General features: G+C 49.7%; 1 protein-coding gene across 5 annotated transcripts in view; it reads right to left on the reverse strand.

Annotated features, from left to right (window-relative positions):
* Nucleotides 1-18,369, reverse strand: part of CD9 (CD9 molecule) — a 34,702-nt gene extending 16,333 nt beyond the window's left edge. The window contains exons 1-3 of one of the 5 annotated variants that reach the window (XM_080660057.1): nucleotides 18,117-18,369; nucleotides 17,269-17,518; nucleotides 16,809-16,986 (exon numbers count right to left, since the gene is read on the reverse strand). In XM_080660057.1, the coding sequence (XP_080516183.1) occupies nucleotides 16,809-16,874 (66 nt within the window). In that variant the 5' untranslated portion in view covers nucleotides 16,875-16,986; nucleotides 17,269-17,518; nucleotides 18,117-18,369. Of the gene's footprint in view, nucleotides 1-16,808; nucleotides 16,992-17,268; nucleotides 17,817-18,116 lie in introns of those variants that run through there. The other 4 variants (XM_080660059.1, XM_080660056.1, XM_080660058.1 and 1 more) reach the window with 4 other exon arrangements.
* Nucleotides 18,370-24,321: the final 5,952 nt, after the last annotated feature.

Raw genomic sequence — 24,321 nt, forward strand, 5'->3', positions numbered from 1 at the left:
CCTGGAATGTGGTCCTGGCCACCTAGGCCTGCTGTTCCCCCACCGAGATGTCCTCAATCCCTTGAGCTCCACATTGGCTTTTTGTAGCACCCTCACACCCTCCCTTCCTCTCATGAGTGTGCTTGTCTGTGTTTCTAACCAGAGCTTAGCTCCTTGAGGGCAGGGCCACTTCTTACTCATCTCCAAGGCTCCCCTGCCCCATTCACACTTCGGACAAAACAGTCATTAGTAAATAATTATTCCGCAATTGAAGGATTACTTCAATGAAAGAGAATCTCTGAAACCCACCAGAATTTCCTCCCCTGGCCCTCTCCCCTTGGCAAGCCTCCTTTCCCACCTGAGTTTTCATCCAGACCCGCCTTCGAATATCTCACAAGAAAAGTCAGAAACACAAAGAACAATTACTCGCCCAGAGAAAATCCTGAGAAAAACCCACGAGGGTACGTGGTGAATGTCACAGTGAGACTGAGGGGCAAGTGTCCACATAAAGTCTTTTGAAAATGAGAGTTTATAAAAAGTCCCTGCACTGCTGTCCCCTCCCCGCCTCCCCGCCATCCAGTTACACACTCCGACGTTTTACGAGCACACAACTCAGGTAACCCCGTCTCTGGGGCTTATGGCCGCGTCAGGAGCCATGAAACTCAGCACTTCCCCAAACCGGGGCCCACAGGGAGCAGCTTCCTCGCCCCCTCTCTTGCCACCGTAAACACTGTGCTGAAACACCCACACGAAGACCAGGATCTCTGTGAGTCACACCAGTCTCGCTACAGGGACAGGCCCTGAAATCTTACACTGAAACGCACACCTGGAGTCCAAGGAACCAGCTCCAGTTCCAAAGGAGGCTGAAAACAAATCAGGGTAATGCTGCTTGGGGGCACCTGGCTGCTCTGGACCCCACGCCCGAGCGTCTGCAAAACGGGTTCCAGTTAGAGCCCGAGGAGCTGTTTCTGAAGAGGCTGCCCTATTGACGGAAACACTTACAGTGAACGTGGAGAAAGATGGGGAGGTGACAGGAAGGAAAGAGCAATTGGCTAATGATGAGGATGTTTCTTGCGTGTGTGTATTGCGGGGGAGGGCGGGGGGTTTGGGGAGGGTGATCCTGTATCCCATCTCTCAGGTGGAAAGAAACACAGCTGCCTGTGGGACAAATACCACTTCAGTGAACATTCCTCTGGTAGCAAATGAACTGGGTGGTCTTGGTGACAACCCCACCCTTTCCTCTAGGTCCCTTCTTTCTTCCGTAATATGACCTGACTGGTCAGGTTTTTTTTAAAAGGACAAAATACTCCTTACACTTTCTCTGTCCAGCTGTCTCAGAAAAGCCAGAACACGGAGAGCAGCTCATTCTCCACAGTGGTTTCTCTGTAAGGCTGGCCTCGGAGTGTGGTCACGGCTGCCACTTAGGGAAGGGTTGGAGGTGGGCAGTGGCAACAGGACGGGGTCTGGGAAGATGGGAGCACTTTCTCACTTTCTTTTTTATGTCCCATTGTCCTCCTGCAACAGCCAGGACTATTTGGTGACTTGGGTGAGGCTGTGGCCAAAGAGATGCTGCAAAAGTTTTCAGTAAGGGGCAGGTGACCTTGACTCTTGTTACCGGTCACTTGCATGCCTGTGTCACCCAGGGCCTGGCTTACATAGGCTTTCTGTCTAAACATGCACCTGCCTCACCTTCATCCCAGGGGAGTCTGTGTTCCCAGGTAATTCATGTGACTTCGTTGCACAGCTGTTGAGAGGGGCTGGATGAGTCGAAGGGCGTGGACTTGAGTCTGATTCTGGCACTACCACTAGGAGCCGTATGACACTAAACACTTCCCTTAGCTTCTTTGAACCCTAGAGTCCTCATTTATTAAAAAAAAATTTGTATGATACCTGTCCTGCCTTTGACCTAGGCTGATGGCAAGGATTAAATGAGGCAATGCATATAGAAGTCTGAAAACTGTGAAGTGCTGTAGCCAGGCAGATTCTGTGGGGGGAGAAACAATCACAAAGACCCTTGAGAAAGACACGAGATGACAGTGGGGCAATTCATGGCACTTGGCGGACGTCAGTTGCGTGTCCTCCTGTGATCTGAGGAGGTGGCTGGGCGAGACAAGGCAATTAGGACACTGGGGTTCTATTTTCTGATTTCTGTGAGAGCCCGTGAGTGTGGTGTGGTGGGGAGGTGGATAAATTTACCTTCTTCACACCCATACTCGGTGTCCGGAGCTCTGCTGGGATCAGATGGGAACGGCCAAAGAAAAGTGGGGAAGGAAGGTTAAAGGGAGATTGTTGGCTAAGACTGGAGGCCTCTGTCCTTCCTTGGATCACAGGCTGCTTCTGTGGGTGAATTAACTCTGCAGCAAGGAGTTATTAAAGGAGCAGATCACAGAGAGGGAGGGATTTTACCTCTTTACTTCCTCCCTTCAGTAAGATAGGTATCAGCTCTGGGTTTGTTTGTTTTTTAATGTCCTGGACTTAGGAGACCCCTGGCGTGGTTGCCCATGGTGCCCAGAAGTTAGCAAGAGACTGAATATTGAGGAAACAAGTTTCCCCTACCAGCCTATTCTGGGCCCAAAATACCAGTCATGCTTTAAGGCCTCGGCAGTGGGGACGAGAGCCTCTATGTTCACACAGGCTTCAACAGTTAAAAACAAGTCAGGCCACCCAGACCTGCGGGCTCCGGGCCTCACCCATCTCCATGGCAACCCTGGCTCACCACTGAATGCCAAGCCTGGATGGGATGATTCACTGTCAGGAGGCTGGGCCCGGCACTGCCAGCAAGAACAAACAAGTGCCTAAGCCCAAGCCCCACCACCTCTTCTAATCCTCTCCTGTATCCGCCTCCCCCAACTCCAAGTGAAGGTGGGAGCTGTTGTCTTTGGAAGGGCAAAGCCACTCCGGCAGGAACAGAAGTCTCAGAGTCCTTCCTTATCCAGTCCCACCGCACAGTGAAGCAACCACACAAACCAAGCTCCACTCTATATTCAGCAGCAAAACCTGCCACGATTTGCTTTCATTAAGGATCACAAGTAAACTGTTAATTCACGGCAAAGTTTGCAGATATCAACCAAGAACATCACTAACTTTAGTTTTACTGAGTTGAAAAGCCCCAGAAATCACCATTCTGGAGAACAAGCCCCCCCGCTGAAACGTCCCCTCCACACACCCTCTCACACTCCCTCACCCCCCCTGTATGATCCTCGTGGGCCATTTCATCCCTCTAGGCAACATCTGCTCTTGGGGCTTCTACTGAGCTCCTCATCTTAGAGCAGCGTGCAAATCTACAGAAGCTGGTATCCCTGAAGGCCACTGGGAAACTTTTTCTTAGGCCCATGGTCGGCAAACTGCGGCTCGCGAGCCACATGCGGCTCTTTGGCCCCTTGAGTGTGGCTCTTCCACAAAATACCACGGCCTGGGCGAGTCTATTTTGAAGAAGTGGCTTTAGAAGAAGTTTAAGTTTAAAAAATTTGGCTCTCAAAAGAAATTTCAATCGTTGTACTGTTGATATTTGGCTCTGTTGACTAATGAGTTTGCCGACCACTGTCTTAGGCCAATGGTCCTCCACTTGTGGTCTCCAGCTGCAGCAGCAATAGCATCTGGGAGCTTGTTAGACATGCAAATTCGCTGTCCCCATCCCAGACTTATTCAGTGAGAAAGTTGAGTGGGGTGGGGCCCAGCAATCTGTGTTTTAACAAGTGCCCCCAGATGATTCTGATGCTTGCTCAAGTGTGACAACCACCCTTCCAGGTCTTCATACAAAATGCTGAACAATCGGGAAGACATGGGAAAGCTCTCTCTGGGGGTTCTGAACCCAGAGGCCAGTGTGGAAGGGCAGGCAGCCCTGGAGCAGGGCTATGAGCTTTCTCTGGGCTCAAGGTTCCTGTGTCAGTGAGAGCTCACAGGCTCAGCCCAGCAGGGAGCAGAATCTCACCTTCCACGTTACACCTTTGAATCTGGAGTGTGGCTCAGATGCCCTGCCTAGTACTGTAAAGCCATGGGGACTCAGCCTAAGGACCCCCTGAACTGCTGCCTGGTGACAGTTAAAGGGGAGGATACAGGACAGTTAAGCAGGGAGGAAGCAAGACAGATACTGGCTGGACAACTCTACCTTGAACCCACTGAGCCTGGGAAGTCATAGTAAATGGTTCAAGTCAGAACCTGCATTTGGCTTCCAAAAGTGCATGCAGCACACAGGTTCAGTCCTGTGAACACTCCTCCCCAAGATGCCAAGATGACTCCTGCGGTGTCTGAAGCAGGACACCCTTGGTAGAAACTTTACCCTGACTCCTGCAGCCTGCGTTCTCCCTAGGCCAGGCTAGGCATGGGAGGGGCCTCTTCCTCAAACCACCCAACATTCTAAAAAAAAAAAAGAAAAATTTAAGAAATGCAATGATGTTGTAGGTTATTTCGCTTTAGTGGTAATCGGACTTCTGGCAAGCTTTTCTGTCCATTAGCAACCTCTCCAGAGGCTAGGGAAAGGGAAATAAACAACATAATAATAGTAGCAATTATCATCTGTGTGTCCCACGTAACAGGAGGTGATTTACATATATTATCTCATGTAATCCTCTCATCATTCTTATTTTCTAGATGAAACAGGCTCTGAGAGGTTAAGCAACAATTCGCTGAAAAAGACCCAGCCAGCAAGAGGCAGAGGTCACAACACTCCTTCTTCCCCGCACTGTGCCACCTGGTGAGGGGAAGAATGGGAATTCCTAAGAACTTTTCTTGAGAAATAAGAGGGTGGTCTGGCCATGTTGAATTTGGCATATGACCTAAACCTTAATCTGCCACTGCAGCAAGGTGTTTCAGGTTCAGGGCGTCTATCCAGCTGAGGGGAAGCCAAGAGGCAGGGAGCGCACCGGCCACCATCGTTTCCGTTGGGTTTCTCTCTCTCCTGCTGTTGAGACTGGGAGGTGGTGGTCTCAAGCCCACAGTCATTGGGTCCCAGGGACAATGCACCTGTTAGGGCCAGCTCTCCCTTCCTCTCTTTTCTTCCCATGGTGACTGGTTCTGTCCCCCCTCTAGGACCTGCTTCAGGTTGTCAAGAAAGTTCCAGATAAGTGAATGGAAGGAAAGGTGCTGAGACCACTTTTCTTGGTTTGGAAGCAGAATAGATTTCTTCTTTCGACTCCTGTTATTCAATTCCAAAGGAGAGCCTCTACCCACTGGGCAGTCTTATGGGGACATTTCTAGCAAAGTGCAAACTTGATACCTCTCCTCACCCATTGTTTCCAGACTGGGGTAATCTCTGAAATGGGCATTTTGTAGACAGTCAGAAGGACAAGTCCTCTAGTTCACCTTTTTGTTTGTTAATTCTCACAGGAGGATATTTTTCCATTGATTTATTTTAGAGAGAGTGGAAGAGAGAGTTGGGGGTGGGGGGAGGGAGAGGAATATCATTATGAGAGAGACACATGGATTGGTTGCCTGCTGCACATGCCCTGACAAGGGGGTGGGGGGATTGAACTGGTAACCCAGGTGCAAGCCCTTGACCAGGAATTGGACCGGTGACCCTTTGGTGCGTGACTCGATGCTCTAACCATTGAGAACACCTGCTGGGCCTCTAATTCATCTTCTGAAAGGGATGAAGCCTAGTTGTGAAGTTTCAGCAATCCTGTGCGATGGAGCTTTACAGAACTGAAGCAATAAGCTATGGATGAGAGTGAACGTTTAGGACAACCTCAATCTCTGAACAAATGTGAGAGGTATTATAATAGTAACTCCACAACAGCTGCAGAAGCTGACATATGGGCTCTTGTTCATATGTCGGCTTCTGCATTAAATACCTCATTATTCCTCCTGATGGTCCTAAGACTTTGGTTGTATTATTATTTTTATTGTACAATGAGAAAAGTGAGGCTTAAAGAGTCACCACTTTGCTGCCAGGAATCGTTACTTCTAACAAGTCAACTTCCCCCTCCCCAACAATCACCGTGTGTGTGTGTGTGTGTGTGTGTGTGTGTGCGCGCGCGCGTGTGAGTCTGTGGTACTACATGTTGCTCTTGTACACACCATGGCAGGCTGGGAAGTGGACAATAAAAAAAAAAATCCAACCATCCATGAGAAGCCAGAAACCAGGTCCCTTGGGGAAGCCAACTTCTGCTTTTTGTGGCTAGATTAATGCCCTGGACTATGAGAAGATTATGGCACCTACCCTACCACCTAGATAACTCAACATTAAAAAAATATATAAAATTAGTATATACAAGTTCAAAAAAGTGTTTACATACCCCACAATTCCTTGGGCTTGCTTGCCTGCATTGCTGGCATCCTAAGCACATACTCTGCCTGTCCCTGGCCCTGCAACCTCCATTTCTGGGGATTCTAGTGCACTTAGGGGCTCCTTGTGGAGGAGGGTTGACGGTGGCTCAATAGCTACACTGTGGGTGCCATCCTCTCACTATGCCTTGCTCTTTTGGGCAATTGTGTTTAAATGTTTAAGCCTGGGCTAAGGCTAGTACAGGGATAATGGGCACATTCCCTGTAGGAGCAAGTGAGAGATTTCCCAAGGAGAAGAGGAATATTGGAAGATGAGTTCTACTGTAAGGCTGTGACAACCCCTTTGGAACCTAAGAGTGCTGGTGGGACAGCCTGATACCCTCCAAGGCAGTTCTGATCATCCCAGTGTGAGATGAGGAAAATGGGCTCAGAGAGGTAAAGGAACTTGCCCAGGGACACAGAGCAGGTCTAGGGCGACTTAGCTGTCAGTGCTCTCCTTCTGTCACGCATGAGTCTCATCCCTGGTTAAAGGGAGGTAGCTTGGTCTCCTCTGGGGTGTGGCAGAGGATGAAGGGCCTTGCAAACTTTTTCTCAACACACTTTATAGAAATTAGGGAGCGACCTGGTCTCAGTAAGTTCAAGTGTTGAGAAATCCTCCATTCTAAGAACAAAGTGAGCTTCATTCAAAAACCAGAGCTCCTATTCTGCCTAAGAGAGGAGGAAAACTTTAGCTAATATGATGTGCTGGTGTTAAGTAGCTTGGGGCTGAGGGATTAGAAGGGAAGGCCTGTGCCCAAGGTAACCTCTTTCTAAACAAGAAATCTCATTTCAAGTTTCCACTGCCTGCTTGCCAGACATGTAGTATATACTAGCCAGCCCATAAATTCATTTTCTGCTGAAAGCAGGCATTCTGATCTTAACCAAATTTATCTGATGTGGGGGACTGTTTGGGAAAAGTTTTGCTTTAAATTCCAGAACACCACTCATTTGTTCTCCATTGCATTCGCTTCACTAAGATGTCTGGCGATCTCTCACACACACACACACACTCTCTCTCTCTCTCTCTCTCTCTCTCTCTCTCTCTCTCTCTCTCTCTCTCTCTCTCCTGCTTATGCACTTTAGCCATATGGACCAGCCAGCTCTCATTCCATCCCTGGAACCCGTTACGTTGCGTGCATGGCCCTGAGTAGTGGAAGATACCCCTTCTTTTACACACTCCAAGCAATGCCATATGATGCATGGATCAGCAGTGTTGGCAAATGGCCCTCCTTCCCCATCATAGGACACTTTGAGTAGCAAGCCAGCAAGGGGACAAGAGTCAAGGTTCCCAAACTGCTGTGTCTATTCTATTACCTGCCCTATTGCTCTGCCATGATCCCTGCCTTCATTTTAGGTCTCTTAATTATTAGACAGCAAGCACCCCAATATTTGCTATGTCCCATATACTGCTCAAATCACTTTGTGTATTATGTAATTTCCACAACAGACCCACCAGGTAGGTAATATTAACTTCCACTTTTTAAATGAGAAAACTCAAACATATAAGTTAAGAAGCTTGTCTGAGATCACATGGCAAATAAGTGGCTGAATTAGAACTTGAACCCCAAATAGTCTGAGTGCAGAGCCCAAATTTCCAACCATTTTGGTAAAATTTTTGTCTTTTTTAAAATGTATTTTTTATTGTTGATAGTATTACAGATATCTTTCATTTCCCCCTGATTGTTTGTCTTTTGAACCATTTGGTGAATTTTCAGAGCCAGATTTTTTCACTTTTGTCCTTTCTCCCTCTTAGCCATCCTTTCTCCCTCACAGCCACATCTGATCTCATATCAAAAGTGCCATCTTCTATCCTTGAAGGCCCCAAGACAGCCCACCTACATGAGCAGAGGGCTCTACTTTCTCACTGACAGGAAGGCACCTGCAAAGGCCACGTGGCCTGCAGGTGCCATCTGAGCCGGGGGGCGGGTGGGGTGGGGTGGGGTGCCACAGGTGGACAGAATCTAGAGAGCAAGCCTGCACTTTCTGTTGCTGGCCTCTTCGCCACACCCTTGCTGCGCTGGCCAGAATGTCAGCGTGGACGCAAGCACTGGTCTGGGCAACAGCTTCTCTGGAGTAACTTGGCACATTTTCTTCTTATCCTTGCTTCACTACTACTGCAGGCCTGGCAAGTGCAGATGCTGTTGCAGTGCCCACTGGCCAATATGTTCACAGATGAGGCTGTAGTCCATCAAGTGGCCACTGCCTGGTATCCCCTATAGCAGTGGTCGGCAAACTCATTAGTCAACAGAGCCAAATATCAACAGTACACGATTGATATTTCTTTTGAGAGACAAATTTTTTAAACTTAAATTCCTTCTAAAGCCACTTCTTCAAAATAGACTCGCCCAGGCCGTGGTATTTTGTGGAAGAGCCACACTCAAGGGGCCAAAGAGCCACATGTGGCTCACGAGCCACAGTTTGCCGACCACTGCCCTATAGGAATGACCCCCAAAGTGGGACCCAGAGCCTCTGCCCTTTTCACACAGCACCATCCTGCTGGCAAAGGTCAGTGCCCGGTGTCCTGGCAGGCACCTACAACACAAGGACAATGCTAGCTTCCTATAATACTCAGGGTCCCTCCCCAATCACCTCTATTAATTTATCTCTAAAATATTAGAGATAATTTAATTTCTATTTGAAACGAGTTTTCTGGTCTGCGGGAGACCAGAGGTTCTCTGGTCTAGAGTCCGGGCCATAATTTGATTAGAGGGGGAAGGTAGAGTACCGAGTAGATGTCCCCAGCTTGTAGAAAAGAAGCTTTAAGAGGTTTGAGTGGAACATTGAAATCCACAGCCCCAAGTCACGAGGAAATCGTTTCCATTGCATTGGGGTGAGCAGGAGGAAGACACTCAGTGGGAAGGGTTTCCTGTCTGTGGAGTGCACATTCTTCTCTAGGAGGTCAGCACTTCTCAGGGGCAGGGCTGCTGGGGGTCAGGGGGGCTTGCCACCAACCAGAGGGGGGCACTGCTGTGAGGTGCCTGTGAAAACTGGCACATTGTGAATGCTCACCTAGAAGGGAAGATGTGATTTTGATTTGAACCTGTAGATAACTGTGTTGGTCCATTAGGGCTGCTATAACGAAGTACCATACACTGGGTGGCTTACAAACAATAATTTATTTCCCATAGTTCTAGAGGCTGGGACAGGCGTCCTCAAACTACGGCCCGCGGGCCACATGTGGCCCGCTGAAGACATTTATCCAGCCTGCCGGGTGTCGCTGCCTGTCCTGCTTAGCAGCCGACTCGTCCGGGACCCGCAGTGCGCATAGGAATTTGTTCTTAGTTTTTTTTTTAAACTATAGTTCGGCCCCCCAACGATCTGAGGGACAGTGAACTGGCCCCCTGTTTAAAAAGTTTGAGGACCCCTGGGCTGGGATATCCAAGATCAAGGTGCTAGCAGGTTTGGTGTCTGATAAGGAACTGCTTCCTGGTTCATAGAGGGCTGTCTTCTTGCTATAATCACACATGGCGGAAGGAAAAAGGGCACTCTTTGGGGCCTCTTCTTTTAAGTGCCTATCCTATTCATGAGGGTTCCATCCTCAAGGCCTAATCACCTCCCCAAGACCCCGCTTCCAAATACCATGGCACTGGGCTTCAGCATTTAACATGCATTTGGGGGATATACACTCAGTCTGTAGAAAATTATCTTTTAAAAACATCAAAGTTCTATTGAAAAGCAGTGAGTTCACAACTAAGTATGATTTTGCTGATCTTTTCATTTAAAGTGTTAATAAGTCAATCTCATCACTTTTCATGCTGCTGATTCATTCAACGTAGGTTTAAAGATGAATTAACACTAAAATGCGATAGGAATTTGTTTTGAATTCAAGAGAATGGTCTGATTTACTTTATCATACTTTGAACCCGCCACCAAGGTTTTTTCTGCTGTGGTCCACGTGCTGTGTTTCTGCACCTGGACACTGACGTGCAGCTGAGACTGGAGGACAAGCAGGGGGCTGCCTCCTGAGCAGTATGGAGGCAGGGGGGCTTGGTAGAAGTCACGGGCCATCGACCTGGGCCTCAGGGGTTCACTGGAACCATGATGTACACTGGGTAAGCTTTGTAGGGTTACTTTTCTAACAGAGCCAGCAAGAGACACTGTTTCTGCTCCCCTGCACAATGCTGCTCAAGAAGATTGAACAAGAAGGACCTTAAAAACCAAGATTTCGGATTTTTCCCAACGGCAACAGTCCTCCAACCTCTCTGGAATCAAATAAATCTGGCCCCTGTCATCTCCTCAGGAGTCCAAGTCCCCAAACGAGCCCCTGGAGACACTTCTTCCTTCCCAAAGTCCTCAGGGGCAAGGCCAGGGAAGACTTCTGGTCTCCATTTGGTGGAAAGGAGGAGGAGGGAAAGAGAGCTCCACTCCTCCCGAACAAAACAAATCACCCACGCTATGGGAAACCCTAACCCAAGAAGCAAGACTTGGCTGGAAGCTCATAAAGACGGATTCTTCTTGTGGACTAGAAATGCAAAACACTCATTAAATTAATCGAGAGTCAAAGCCACTCCTTGGGCAATGATTAAGCTGAGAGTCAGAGCAAGGATGGGTGGGGAGGCCTTGATCACCAGGGGCACTAAGGACTCTTAATGCCTTTCTCAGAGTCTTCCCATGATGCCCCCATGCAATCCTCAGGAAGCAGTGAGGCAACCCGCTTCTCATGGCAGAAACGGGATTCAAGACAGAGCTGGGGTTGTCTGGAAACCAGGGGAGCAAAACCAATATAGGGGGTTCATAATCTGAGGTGAATGAGCCTCCAGAGAAAAAGCAAATAAAATAAAGTAAAATAAAATAAAAATGGACATAACATGTTTCTGGAGGCAGGTCCCATTGATTGCATGGAACTCCCTAAAAAGGTTAAGATCCACCAATGTAGATGACGGCATATAGTACTTAGCAACTATCCAGAACAAAGTAATTTTTGGGGCGAGGAGAGGAATTACCGGATGGATGTAATTATTATAAAATTACCTCATCTGGAGACAGGATGCTGCTTTCCACAGCTGCATGCCATCACTTGGTGGAAAATGAAAATGTCCCTGGACCGGCATTACTTTTTCCACAGATGAAACAGGCAAGTGATCTGCAGTCAGACTTCAAAACCATAAATTTAAAACGTGTCTTAAGATTAGCCCTTTTGGTCTTCTGGGTTCCCTCGGTTGCAAAGGACAGCTGTGGGTAGTTGAGAACATGGGCCCAATAGGCTCTTACCCAGATTTCCAAACCCCAAAACAATAGTCATTGCTCTTCTGTGAGAGGTAAAGACCGTTTCTGCAGGGCTTTGGTTGAAAAGACCTGTGGCAGGTCTGTATAAAGCCCCATTGACCCCAACCTGGGGGGGAGGAGGAACACAGAACATAAATATAGGGTGTTCCCCCCCAAAATGTATACACACACTTAGAATAATTATAAAGGCAGTGTTTATTAAAATACATTTCATTTTCAAAATTGAGCTATCAGCAGTTAGAGTGTGTATGGGGGGGGACACCCTGTATGTACCTTCCTGAAACTGCTCTGCTCTCCAAGTCAACGCAAGCAGATCTAGAAAAACACACCTGAGAAAGGCCGTCAAGGTTTGTGTTCTTTAGAAAAAAAGGTGGTTTTGTACGTCTAAGGTATTATTAAGTTCCAGACTGTGCGACCCATTCCAAAAGCCACGCCTCCTTGTGAAACGGAATCGAACGGGGAAAACAAAGAGACAAATCAAACCTGGACACACAGCTTTGTGTATAAGAGGGAAGACTCACATTCCACGCACAGGAGGATGTAAGAAGGATGATCTGTGGCCGCAGAAGAGTCCACTGCAGAGTAGGTGCTCTGGCAAGGGCGGCCCTCAACAGGGCAGCTATCAAAGCAGCTCCAAATTCGGGTCTTAAATAGCAGCCGCTTCCTTTGAGTACAAAAGAGTAAGGTCTGGAACGGTTCCCATGGGCCACTTGGAAAAGAAAGGGGTAGAGTGTGTATGTGTAGAGGAATCCTCCCCACCAACCCTCTAAAAATCAGGAGTCGGATTCTTCGTTGTTCACGAGCATTGTGAAAAAGTGGGGGAAGCCATCAAGATCCTGGGCTGGGGAGAAGTCTGATTTTCCTTAGCAGATGCGGACACCTGGCCTCACCTCACCTCTCCTCAAAGCTGCCAGCCTCAGTACAAACACAGCCGGCTTTCCAGAGCTCGGCTGTCCGGGTGCCAAACTCAGGAAGCCATTTCACTTCACCGCCCCAGCTGCTGGTTCAGCCCAACAACGAAGGCCACAGTTTCTGGGAAAAGCAGCAGGTTGGTTGGGAGGGGCTTTGCCACCCCCAAGCCCACTAGTCCACACCCTGCCCAGACCCAGAGTCTCTGCCTCCAGTTTTATTTTCAGAAGTGGGACACCCTCCTCCTCACCACCGCCCCCCCTGCTCCCGCAAACGCATAGCCACACATGAAATGGAGTCAGCGCCCAATCCAGAGCTGGCAGAACGTGTGTGGATTGGATTGAGAGTGTGCTCCGGGCTAACCTGTGGTCTGCTCTTCCACACTTTTTTAGGAAATTGCTCCCACCTTCCCCATCGCCTCGATCTACTTTCCACTGTGAGCAACAATAGCTACAGGAAGTTTACTCTGCCTCCAGTGCTAAGAGCATCACACACATTCTCTTATTTCACCCCTCCCACAAGGGGCAGGCACCAGCTCCATCTGGTGATGGGTAAATCCAATCCAGAGCTGGTGCTCCAACCGCTAGCCTGTACTACCACAATGGCTGAGGGCGACGGAAACAGAGAACCCCAAACAGAGACCCCACTCAGGGGGAGCGGAGGGAACTGTGAGGTTAACAGGAAAGAGACGTAAGAATCAGGCCCCAGAGGTAAAGGTCCCCGGCTCTGAGGACAAGAAATAATACTCATAGTACATCCCACTGCCTGACTCTACTTGGGGTTGTGTGGGAAAGTCCTCTTGCTTTAGGCAGTGGGGAAGGGGTTAGTTTCACAGACTGAGCTTGAGACCATTTGCTCCAACCCATTGGTTTTACAGATGAGGAAACAGGCCTGGGGCACAGAAATGACCTGCCCAAGACTTCGAAGTGTGTGTGGGACGCAGCTGGACTAACACCCAGTCTCTGAATTTCCAACCGGTCTCTGCTCATGCTTCTCAGAAGCCTCCGTTAGATCCAAGGCAGCACCATTTCTTGGGAAAGAGAAGTCCCCAGCTAGTCCCACCAATGAGGATGGATAAGAAATGAAAGGCAGTGAACAAAGGGGCAGAGTGAGGTGTGAGATAGGAACTAAGCCTTCTCAATGCAAGCTTAGGATTTGGGGGGAGGGGGTGGGGAATAGACCAGGAAGACAGGTTCCTGGCCTGACCCTAGCCTTGGTTCCCCCCTTATAGCTTGAGAGTTCACCACTCTCACAGTAACATGTTTTCCCTTGCAACCTTTTTTGGGGGGATGGGTAGACAGGGAGGTCTGAAGGAAACGGAGAAACAAATGAAATAGAGCTGGGAAGTCAGGGTTCTGGGGGTACTGGAAGAACAGACTGATTGCTGGTTGGGCTGTGGGCATCAGAAGGCCTGCTTGGGTGAGGGCTGGCAGCACAGGCAGTCACTGAGGGTCCCACAGGGATGAAAGTGGGGGCCAGGGAAGAGGCACCCCCCCATGCTTACCCCACCCTGATCATCCCACTGCCACTGAGGTGGGCTTCTTCTTTCTGGACTCCTGCTACACCACCTTCCTCAGCATCCTCTGTTCAGTAGGTGCTGGTGGCACCCTGGCCTCAAACTCCCGCTTTCCAAGGCCCACATCAGGTTCCCAATTCCAAGTTTATAAATTCCTTCTCTGAAGAGAGAAAGTGCTGACATCATAACCATCCAAGCAGTTCCCTTACACCACAGGTTCCCTTAAAAGATGTCTAAGAGTTTGTTGCCACCCTTCTTCCACTCCCACTAGGTTGGGTATGGAAGGTTGGGATGGAGAGTGCACTGGACCTGAAGCCAACAGATCTGCTTTCAAACTGCGTTCTGACGCTATCCTGCCACATGACCCTGGATACATCACTTAACCTCTCTGGGAACTAGTTTCCTGCTCATCTGCCCATCAGTAAAATGGGGATAATGCTTCCTGCTCTGGCTGTACAAGACGGCTTGAACTTGTGGCTTGAACTTGCAGACTATAAAGTGCTTCACAAGTGAGTCGCAGTGTTCCTTTATTCCATCATCTCCTAGGGGATGAGGACTTCATCTCTACAGGGACCTTGATACTACCAAACAATAAATTCAGAAAAACATAGCTAATCCTGAACCCGCCCCCTCCCTCTGCACCAGCCTATGACCAGGTCCCCCTTGCTGGTTTTGTGATGGAGACGGAAAGCACAGGGCTAGAGGAAGGGACCCAGGGTTGTAGCATTGGTTGTCTCTGTGGTCCTGGGCAAATCACCCCCTCTTGGGTTCTCTGCTTTCTCACTGTGAATAAGAGGGCTGGTCTGGATAATCTCTAAAGTCATTCCTAGTTCTAAACCCAAACATTACCAGGGAGAGTCATTTCTGTTTCAGAGGACATAGCTGCCCAGGCAGGGGCAGCTCTGAATATGGGTGGGGTGGCAGTCTGGAGACAGGAAGAGGCTGAGCAGATACAAGTGGCCCTGGGAGCCCCCCATCAGGCTCCTGTATGTGAAGAGGGGGTGCGGAGGTACATGTAGTCAGTGGTCCCCCCAGCCCGAAACCCTGATGCAGCCAGGCAGGTGGCTGAGGACTAACCAGCAGACTGGTAGGGGAGAGACTGTGCTAGGGAGCGGAGAGGAAAACTCCCTAGAGGACAAGGGTGGGGCAGGGCCGGCCCGCCTTCTGACATTCTTTTTTGGTGCCAGGAGTTGGTGAGAGGAGGGAGCCAAGCCTGGCAGCCAGCAGGCTGGCTGCTGGGAACACCAAGAAGGGGAGGTGCCCACCGCAGGAGGGTCTCCTTAATGGCCAAGGGTTGGGCAGGGGCATACCTATGTGCCATCCACACTAGTGCATGTGTTGGATGTGGTGACTTGAAAATATATTTTTATTCATTTCAGAGAGGAAGGGAGAAGGAGAGAGAGACAGAAAAACAATGATGAGAGAGAATCATTGATCGGCTGCCTCCTGCACGCCCCCTACTGGGAATCCAGGCCCCCTGACCGGGAATCGAACCGTGGCCTCCTGGTTCAAAGTTTGGGCGGATGTGTTGACTCTTGCAAGGACAGTTCACTCTCTTACCTAGTCAGCTCTGGAGAGAGGATTAAATCTCAGGAGATTTGCCCCGGTTCATGGGAACCCCAGTGACCAGTTCCAGGGGAATAAGTACATTTTGTTTTGTTACAAGCCTCGAGAGGCACGCCCCTGTATTCACAGACATCGCTCTTGAGAGTGGCGCAGGGGCTGCCTTTCCAAACTCCTGGCTGCAGAGGAGCAAATACTGCCCATCTGTGTGCAGGGGATGTGGCCCTCAGAACCTATTTCCCCCCCTCCCCCCACTTAGGTCTCTGGGTGGTCCCTTAATCCCCCAAGGGAAGGTGTGGAGGGGACACTCCCTTTTTCCGTTGCCTCCCTCAGGCTTCCCCGAGGGCAGCCAGCGCGGGAGTCAAGGAGCGGCTTGACCCGCGTCCATCCGCTCCGGGTGGAGGTGCGCTCCCGGAGGCCCCACCTGGCCGCCCAAGGGCCTGGGGAGGTGGGGAGAGGGGGACAAGGCGGGGACCTTGGGGCCGGCACCTGATCTCTCCCGGAAATGGAAAAACTCAAAGACTCAATGGAGGCTCATCCCACTAAAAGCGCCCGACGGCCTCTGCCCCTCCTCTCCCCAACTCTCCCAGAATTCTCCCCAGTCAGATACTTATCAACCTTGGGGGAAAAAAAAAAAAAAATCAAGACAAGCTAGTCTTTCAGGTAGTTTCGAGGGAGCCTGGCCTTTCTCACGGCGGCTCAGAACCAAAGTTTGAGCATGGTTGTGGGGTAGTGGTTGGGGCGGCCGAAGGTTCCTCTTCGAGGGTGGAGGGGGGTGGTCCGGACTCCAACTTTGGGACGGGGTCCCGGCCACCGACGGTCGCGCGCCCCTCCTTTCCCGTGTAAAAGTGCCCACAGCCCTTGGCGGAGCGTCCCTGCGCCACCTCAGACCCTTGAGCGCCCGCGTCCTTCCCCCCTCGCGGCTCTGCGACTTGTGAGACCCCACCCCGGGCGCGAACTGCGCTGCCCGCCAAGGTCTTTTTTGGCCCCGGTCTTGAGTTCCCAGGAAAGGGGTGCTCCGTTTCTCCCCACCCCCTGCACTCGGAGGGGCAGACACCCCCCAGCCCACATCCTTGGCGAAGGAGAGGCCAGGGGCTGGTCTCCACGCCCCAGCTCACCGGGGCCCCCGCGACCCCTCGCCTGCCCGGCTTCGGAGAGCCCCCAACAAACGTGCCCGCCCCGCCCGTCTCCGGACTCTGCCGAGCAGCCAGCTGGTGGCCGCAGGGCCCTTTCTCTTCTGCCCCGAGCCTACCCGACGGGCAGTGCCAGTTACCGACACCCTCGACCACGGAGAGGGTCCGGGGGGCAGACAGGTGCCCCCGGAGAGGAGCGCGCGGCTGTCCCGCTCACTCACCCAGAAGACGAAATTAAAGCCGAAGAGCAGGTATTTGATGCACTTGGTGCCTCCTTTGACCGGCATGGCGAGGGCTGCACGGGCCTGGGCTGCACTGGTCTGGGACGGGGGCGCGCGGCCGGAACGGGCAGGACCAGGTCAGGAGCGAGGAGCTGGCGGCTGCGGGCTGGCCTCCGGGCTGCACTTTTAAAAAGTACCACTCCTTACAGTGCGCGGCGGCCGCGGTGCGCATGTGCTGTGGACCTCGCCCCCGCCCCCGCTCGGCCCCACCTGCCCCGCCCCCGCCCCCGCCCCCGCCCAAGGCCCTCCCCCGCCCAGGTTCCGGGGATTCGGGCTCCAACAGTCCCCCAGACCCGCCCTTCCCTCTTTCCCGCACGGTCTCCGGCTCAGCCCGCTCCCCCACCACCTCTCTGGATCCCCAGCCCTTGCTGCTTCTACCTGAGTTATACGGGAGCCTCACCTCGCCTTGTAGAGCCTGGCCTTCCCGCGGGAGCCTCTGCTTTGGGAGACCTTCCCCCAGTCAGGTCGTCGGGGTAGAGTCCCGTCCCCCGAGGCCGGCTGTCTGCACGGCGAGGGCACTTCTGGTTTCGGCCTCGATTAGAAGGGAAGCTGCCAGGCTTTCTTTCTCCAGGGGCCGCTCCTTGAAAACCTCCCCTCGTTGAGCACGCTCGTATTTGGCACCTCTTGCGGAGCAGGAGGAGTTAGAAGCGCTGTAGTCCAGGTGGGAAGATAGGTCGGCGGTTTATGGAAGTGATTCTCAAATGCCCGTCACCGAAGAGTAATAAGGCAGAGGATCGGGCAGTCCGGGGGGGGGGCGAGGGGGGGGGCTTCCGGGACTTGCGGTTTGGTTCCCCAGGAGGGGAAGAGTTGTAGCTGGGCTTCTGCTCTCGCCTCTACCCCACAGCACCCTCGCCCTCGCCCTTAGGACTTTCTCTTTAATGCTCCGGATGCGGAGTTCGGAGGATGTTTCTCCTCTGCTCAGAAGCCCTCTGCCTCCCTACATTCAGTGACCGAAGTTGAAATTTGTTATCTTGCATCTGTAAAGGAACACTCTGCTCCACCTGGCACCCCACACCTGCACCCAGCTCTGCGGTCCCGCCCCTCTTCACTTGTAGAAATTCCGTGGCTTCTCATTTCTTTCTAGTTTCTCACCAAAAAGAGGAGATTCCTCCTTTTGAAGTCCTCAAACCCCTTATTTTTTTTCAAAATGAAGTTCCCTTTAGTGTTCTTTTTTTTTTTTATTACAAAAGCAAGACCCACTCATTACAGAAACATCAGACAATATCAACAAGCAAACAGTTTACCTACCAGAAAAAGCCAGTGTTAGCACTTCGTAGCTCTTATTTAGTTGTTTATTTTCACTGCAAATTAGTCTTACTGACTTCTTCATTCAAAACACTTTTCACTATCTACTTATGAGGGCCTATTATTAGGAACAGGAAGGAGCTGGTTCTGTTTTTGCTTTCCAGGAGCTCTGAGTCCACTTGGGGAGGGATTCAGGCAGCCCGACAAGGGGATCAGAGTGCTGTGTGTGTGTGTGTGTGTGTGTGTGTGTGTGTGTGTGTGTGTGTGAGAGAGAGAGAGAGAGAGAGAGAGAGACAGAGAGAGAGAGAGAGATGGTGGGGGTGGGGATATTAAAAGGAGGGGCCTCTCGCCCAGACTTGAAAGCAGTGCTCCAGAACCACAGGGGAAGTTGTTGCAGGCCCAGAGAATCTTGGGTAAAGCCTGGGGCTGGAGCTCACAGTGTGGGGAGTTGTATGGGGAGGTGTATGGGGAGGTAAAGGTGGGGACTTAGCAAGGAGTAGGGTGCAGAGGAGCCTGCTGGTTCTGGGCTTTGCATTTTGAGGTGAGGGGCCACTAAAGGGTTTTAGGGCTGTGTGATTTAGTTCAATCCCTACCTGTACCTTAGGTAGTGGGTGGAGGAGGGCAGGAGGGGCAGGCAGTTGTCCCATTGAGGGTAAGGACCATTGTTTGTATGTTCAGGACTTGGCTCAGAGCTTTGGTGAATTAGACTGAAAGTTGAGGTGTGGCACTTGGGGACCAACAATCTGGTGATGGGAGAGAAGCAGCAGGAGATGACAGGGGAGCTGCGGACTGTGTAGAGATCAGTTAGGAGGCCATTGAATGGTGAGAAACATAGAGAAATGAGCTAAAGTGGGGCAATGGGGTGAGACCAGAGAGAATGCAGCAAAACCAGAGAGGGACAAGAGATATCACAGCTGGAGCAGCAGATTGTGAACTTTGCTCATTTTTGCTTACTCTAACGTTTCTTGAGCACATGCTATGTTTCATGTACTGTACGGTATGCTGAGAGGAAACGACCTCTAACCTGCATGTGTAGCCCATGAAATCTTTGCTCCAGGTGATGTTGCCCAGGTACAGGTAGAGGCACAGGTTGTGTCCCCAACTCTGCCTGAGTCTGGAGAGAGGCTTCCCAGTGCAGGAGACATACAGCAACCGACTCTGGAGAGCAAGTCCAGGAGGGAATTGAAGGCAGAAGGAACTTGTGTAAAGGCTCAGAGCATGAAACCACAGGCCGCTGGCTGTGCCCGGAAACTACCAGTAGTGGGTGAGCCTGGAAACAAAGGAGCAGGAGGAGGGAGCAGAGAAAACGGGGTTGCCCAATGCCAAGAGCAGTGAAGCAGAGGAATTTTGGTAATGCTTCACTCACGCCAGTGTTCATGAGGATGGTTGGGACACAGAAATATGTGAGGTACGTGGGTGGTAGAAAAGCAGACAATGTTCCATTGTGCTGGACATCAGAGTTCACCCATCTTAGGAGAACAGGTCTAAGGAAGGAAAATATTTTATCATTTTATATTCTGTTTGCCTCTCTCCTCCATTCACAAGCACAGTTGGGAGGAATTTAGTAAATGTTTAAGCTTATAATAGAAATGACATCTTAGGGCAATTGTGAGTATTCATTAAGGTAATCCACAGCTGGGCTTAATAAAGTGCCTGCCCCAGAAATGCTCAAGGAATGTTAGCTGTTGTTACTATTATTATTTACACTCAAGAAACAATGGGGGGGGGGGTGGTGCTATAGTGAAAGACCACATTTCCTACAATCAAAGGGGTCCTTATAGTGTGAGTGAGGAATCAGCTCTGTTCTTGATCAGACCCTTTTGTTTATTTGGACAAGTCACTTGCTCTCTCTGGGCCGTAGTCTCCTCACCTGTACCACGAGCACTTTGGATTAGATGTTCTCTCTATTCTGACATTCTCCAGTGCAATAGCCTTGGAGCCAAAGTCTGTTTGTGACAGGCTCTTTAATTCTACAGGCAACCCGGAAAAGGAGAGAATGGAAAGAATATGGTTTGCTTTAGCTGAAAGGGGAAAATCCTGGTAAGCTCCTGAGTCAGAGATCACATGGAGACATGAGGCCTTCCAGACTTTGTGGTGCTAGGAAGGGGAAAACTTTCCCTCTTTCCTCAGGGCACCCTGTTTCTGGGAAAAACCCTGGTTCAGGATGAAGGTCCACTTTGGCTCTTGAACCCCCCCTGGTGGTAAGATTTGAACATTCAGGGGCCTGGCGAGCTAATGATCCCTCACCCCCCATATCCCTGCTCATCCCTGCAGTTGTGGGAGGCCAACAGGCAGGACTCACACCCTCACAGGCCGCTAAGGTACACCAGTGGCCATATGGAGGCTTGTTTTCTCCTTGATGCTGCTGTAGCTTTGAATCCTGCTGACCATCCCTTCTTTCCAGACACTTCTCCCTCAGTGTCTCTGGTGCACTCCCTTGGTTCACTCCCTTTACTTCTAGAAACTTTACTGCTCCTCTTACTGAGGTCAAAATGCCACCACTTCATGAAGCTATTCTTCATACCAGTCTTTTCATCTTTATCTTGATGACTCTATCATGTGTGACTCATTGAACTCCATCATGTTCTTTGTGTGTGCACAGGTTGGTGGTGAGCTCCTCTAGAGTTCACTTGCAATTGATTCATTTATTTTTTTTAAATGTTATTTATTTGAGAGAAAGGGAGAGAGAAACATCAATTTGTTCCACTTATTTATGCATTCATTGATTGATTTTTGTATGTGCCCTGACCAGGCAGGGATTGAGCATATCGGGACAATGCTCTAACCAACTGAGCTACCCAGCCAGGGCTGAATTTGATTCATTTCTGAGTTCTCCATAGCACCCAGTCCCTTGCTGGCCTGGAGTAGGCCCTTTGTAAACATGTGTGGAGAAATGCAGGGGAGTGGGCCTTCCTCAGGCTCTAGTCCTCCGCCCTTTGTGCCCCCTCGCAGCTCTCTCACTGAGCACCCATCCCCTCGTCTTCCTCTCACCATTTCTTTTTTGATGACCTCTCCCTAGACTTGTCATGATATCCGAGGGCCTGTTGGCATTTCCACTTTAATGCCTCCCCCTAAATATGCCCAAATCTGCAAAGGTGTTACCTTACACAGCAAACGGGATTTTGTATGTGTGATCAAGCTAAGGATCTTGAGATGGGTTGTTATCCTGGATCATTCTTGTGGGCCCAATGTCATTATGAGTCCTTATAAGAAGACGCAGGAGGGTCAGAGCCAGAGAAGGAGATGTGAGGGTGGAAGCAGAGATCGAGTGACGGGAGGCCATGTACAAGGAACACAGGCAGCTTCCAGAAACTGGTAACAAACGTACCCTGATGACTCATTTTAGACTCCTGACCCTCAGAACTGTAAAATAATATTATTTTAAGCCACTAAATTTGTGGTAATTCGTTACAGAAGCAATAGAAAACTAATATATTTATCTCAAAATAAACGTCAAGATCAGAATTCATCATCTCCAAGGGTCTTCCTATGCCAGAAGCTGACTTCCTTTCTCCTTAGCCTCCCCCCTTCTCTTGTCAGTCAGCACCGAAACCTCACGTCAGACTCCTTTTCCAGCTCCCACACCTGCTTAGAGAATGCGGTTCTTGCTTCCTCAGAGCTCTCCTATCTGCTGGGAGGGCCCACAGAAGCTGTCCAATTTGAAGATAAGGAAGCAGGAGATAGCGATTTAGTGGCAAAGATCAGATCTCATGTCTTCTGATTCCAGACCCCTGCTGGGTTCTCAGTGTTCATTCCTCCTGCCTGCACCCAGGATGGGGATCGCATCTTTGAAACGCTTCCTCAGCTCAAGCAACTGTCCTGCCCTCCCTCCGATTTCCCGGTGGTCCACCTGCCCAATCTGCACACACCACACGATTGACTGTCTCCTCATGGCATTGGATTTTGGCTGCTCTACTCTCGCCCACCCTTCTTTTCATTGCATTTGTAGGGGAGCTCTACAAGTATTGCAATATGTCTCCAGCATAAAGGTGTCTGGGGAATGTTGGACTCTCTCTTTAACCTTCTGTGACTGTTTAATTCTCTGGAGGCTCAAGTTTGGCTGACTACCCAAAAAGCCAGAATACCACCCAAAGATAAATGTCAGGCCCCAGAAAGGAGGTTAATGAATGTATAGAGTGTGGATTACTGCCTGATATTATTGGTTAACTTAGAAATGCATTTTTCTTTCTGGTGGTCTGTGTATCTACCCACCATATGCTTTTACTGTTAACTTCCTATAAAATAGAGACCTTGTCGTGGGAGGGTGTGGATTTCTCCCCAGCCAGCCACCACTGAGAACAAGCAGCTGCTTTGCCTGTGTATGTAAGTTCCTCCTAGTAAAGTTCTTATGAATTTGAATAAGGCCACGTGTCAGTTCTTTGGAATTGACCCTGAATTTAGACTTTTGGGGCTTCTCCCCAACAGCACTCAACATACATATAAGGCCAACGTGGAGACCACCGATGTTTAGTGTGGAGTTCATGAAGATTTCATGGAGAGGTGGGTGAGGCCTGACAGGTCCCATGCCAGAGAACACCATCCCTTTTTGGATATCTCTTTTTTGTAACTTCTATTCTGTGGCAGCCACTCCTGCCTTGTCCCCTGCCCCCAGCCCAGCCTCTGCCAGCCCCCTGGTCCCTGCTCTCCTGTCCATGTGGAGCAATGTAGCCCTTACTAGGCCATTTCCAGTTTATATCCTTCACCTCCTCCCCCCTCAGCTTAGCAAAACAAATCATAGTTCTCTCAGGATCTGTTTTCTTTAGAAGACTGGGGACAGGGAGGTGTTGTAAGTAACTAGTATATAATATTGTCGATGTGAGAAACATCCAGACCTGTAGAGAATTTTTATAAAAATTTATTTGAGCCCAAAAGAGGATACACCTGGAAGCAAGATCACAACAGACTGAGATACACGCTCCCTTGAATAATAGTTTGCCGCTGCTTTTATGCATTTGAAATTAAAGAGGGACTGTAAGGAAGGTTACCTGGAAGTGGGAAAAAGCAAGGGTGGAATTGGATTACAGGAGAGTTAAAAAGATTTCGTGGTTTTTTTTTTTTGAGGATGATTATTTCAAAGGTGTATTAACCCAGATGCACAGAATCAATGGACAGGACTTGCTTAAGACAAAGATAAACCTTTTGCTACAGAAGTTATATGCCCAGCATGTGACTACCCACTGTGACCTGCCCAGTTAGAAATTTATGATCAGATCACCCTGCGAGATTATTTTCCAGAGAACCCCCCGCTTTGTCATAACTCCTAAAGCTTTTCTACTCCTCTTACCTGCTCAAAATCCTCCCAGCTCCCTTTACTTTCAATTGTTTTCCATAGCACTTACCATTTTCTAACAGAGTGAAGAATTTTCTTAGTAGTTTATCATCTGTTTGAAGTGCCTTGAGTAGTGCCCTACGCATAGCAGGTATGCAAGTACTCATTTAATGTATGAAAAGCCAACATCCTAATTCTGAGATCATCGTAAAGGTCCTCTGCTCTCTTGTCTTAACCTATCCAGTTGGCCCTTGAACAACGTGGGTTTGAACTGCTCAGTGACATTTATATGTGGACTTTTTATCCAGTAAATATACAGTTGGCCTTCTGTTTCCTTGGGTTTTGCATCATTGGATTCAACCAACCGTGGATCAGAAACAGTATTTTCAATTCGTGGTTGGGAGTCCACAGACGAGGAGAGCCGACTGTATGCATCATACAAAATGATTTTTGTATAAGCGATGTTAGCCTAAAATTGAAAAGGTCCATGGGGCGGGTTTGGAGAGAGGGACTATTCCTTGCAGGTAGATGAAGTCTGGACCCTGTCATGGCACCGGAGGTCCCTGGTAATCTGGCCTCTGCTGACATCTGTCACCCATTTCCCCCCTTCTGGCACCTTAAATGCTGTAGCCATTTTGCACTATTTTTCTTTTCCCCTCTTCTCTCTCTTTCTTAATAACGTCTTTATTTTGGAATAATTTTAGTTTTATAGGAAGTTGCAAAGACAGTACGTCTTACCCCTCATGTTAACATCTTACATAACCATGGCTTTTTTGTCAAAACTGAGACCTTAATACTCTTACAGTACTATTATCTAAGCTGCAGATTGTATTCATATTTCACCAGTTTCCCCACTAATGTCCTTTTCCTGTTCCAGAATCCAGTCTAAGATCCCACTTTGTGTTCCTTTTAATTATCTAAGCTCACTCACTGGGCTTG

The sequence above is a fragment of the Plecotus auritus genome (assembly GCF_963455305.1).
Source record: "Plecotus auritus genome assembly, chromosome: 3".
NCBI lineage: Eukaryota > Metazoa > Chordata > Mammalia > Chiroptera > Vespertilionidae > Plecotus > Plecotus auritus.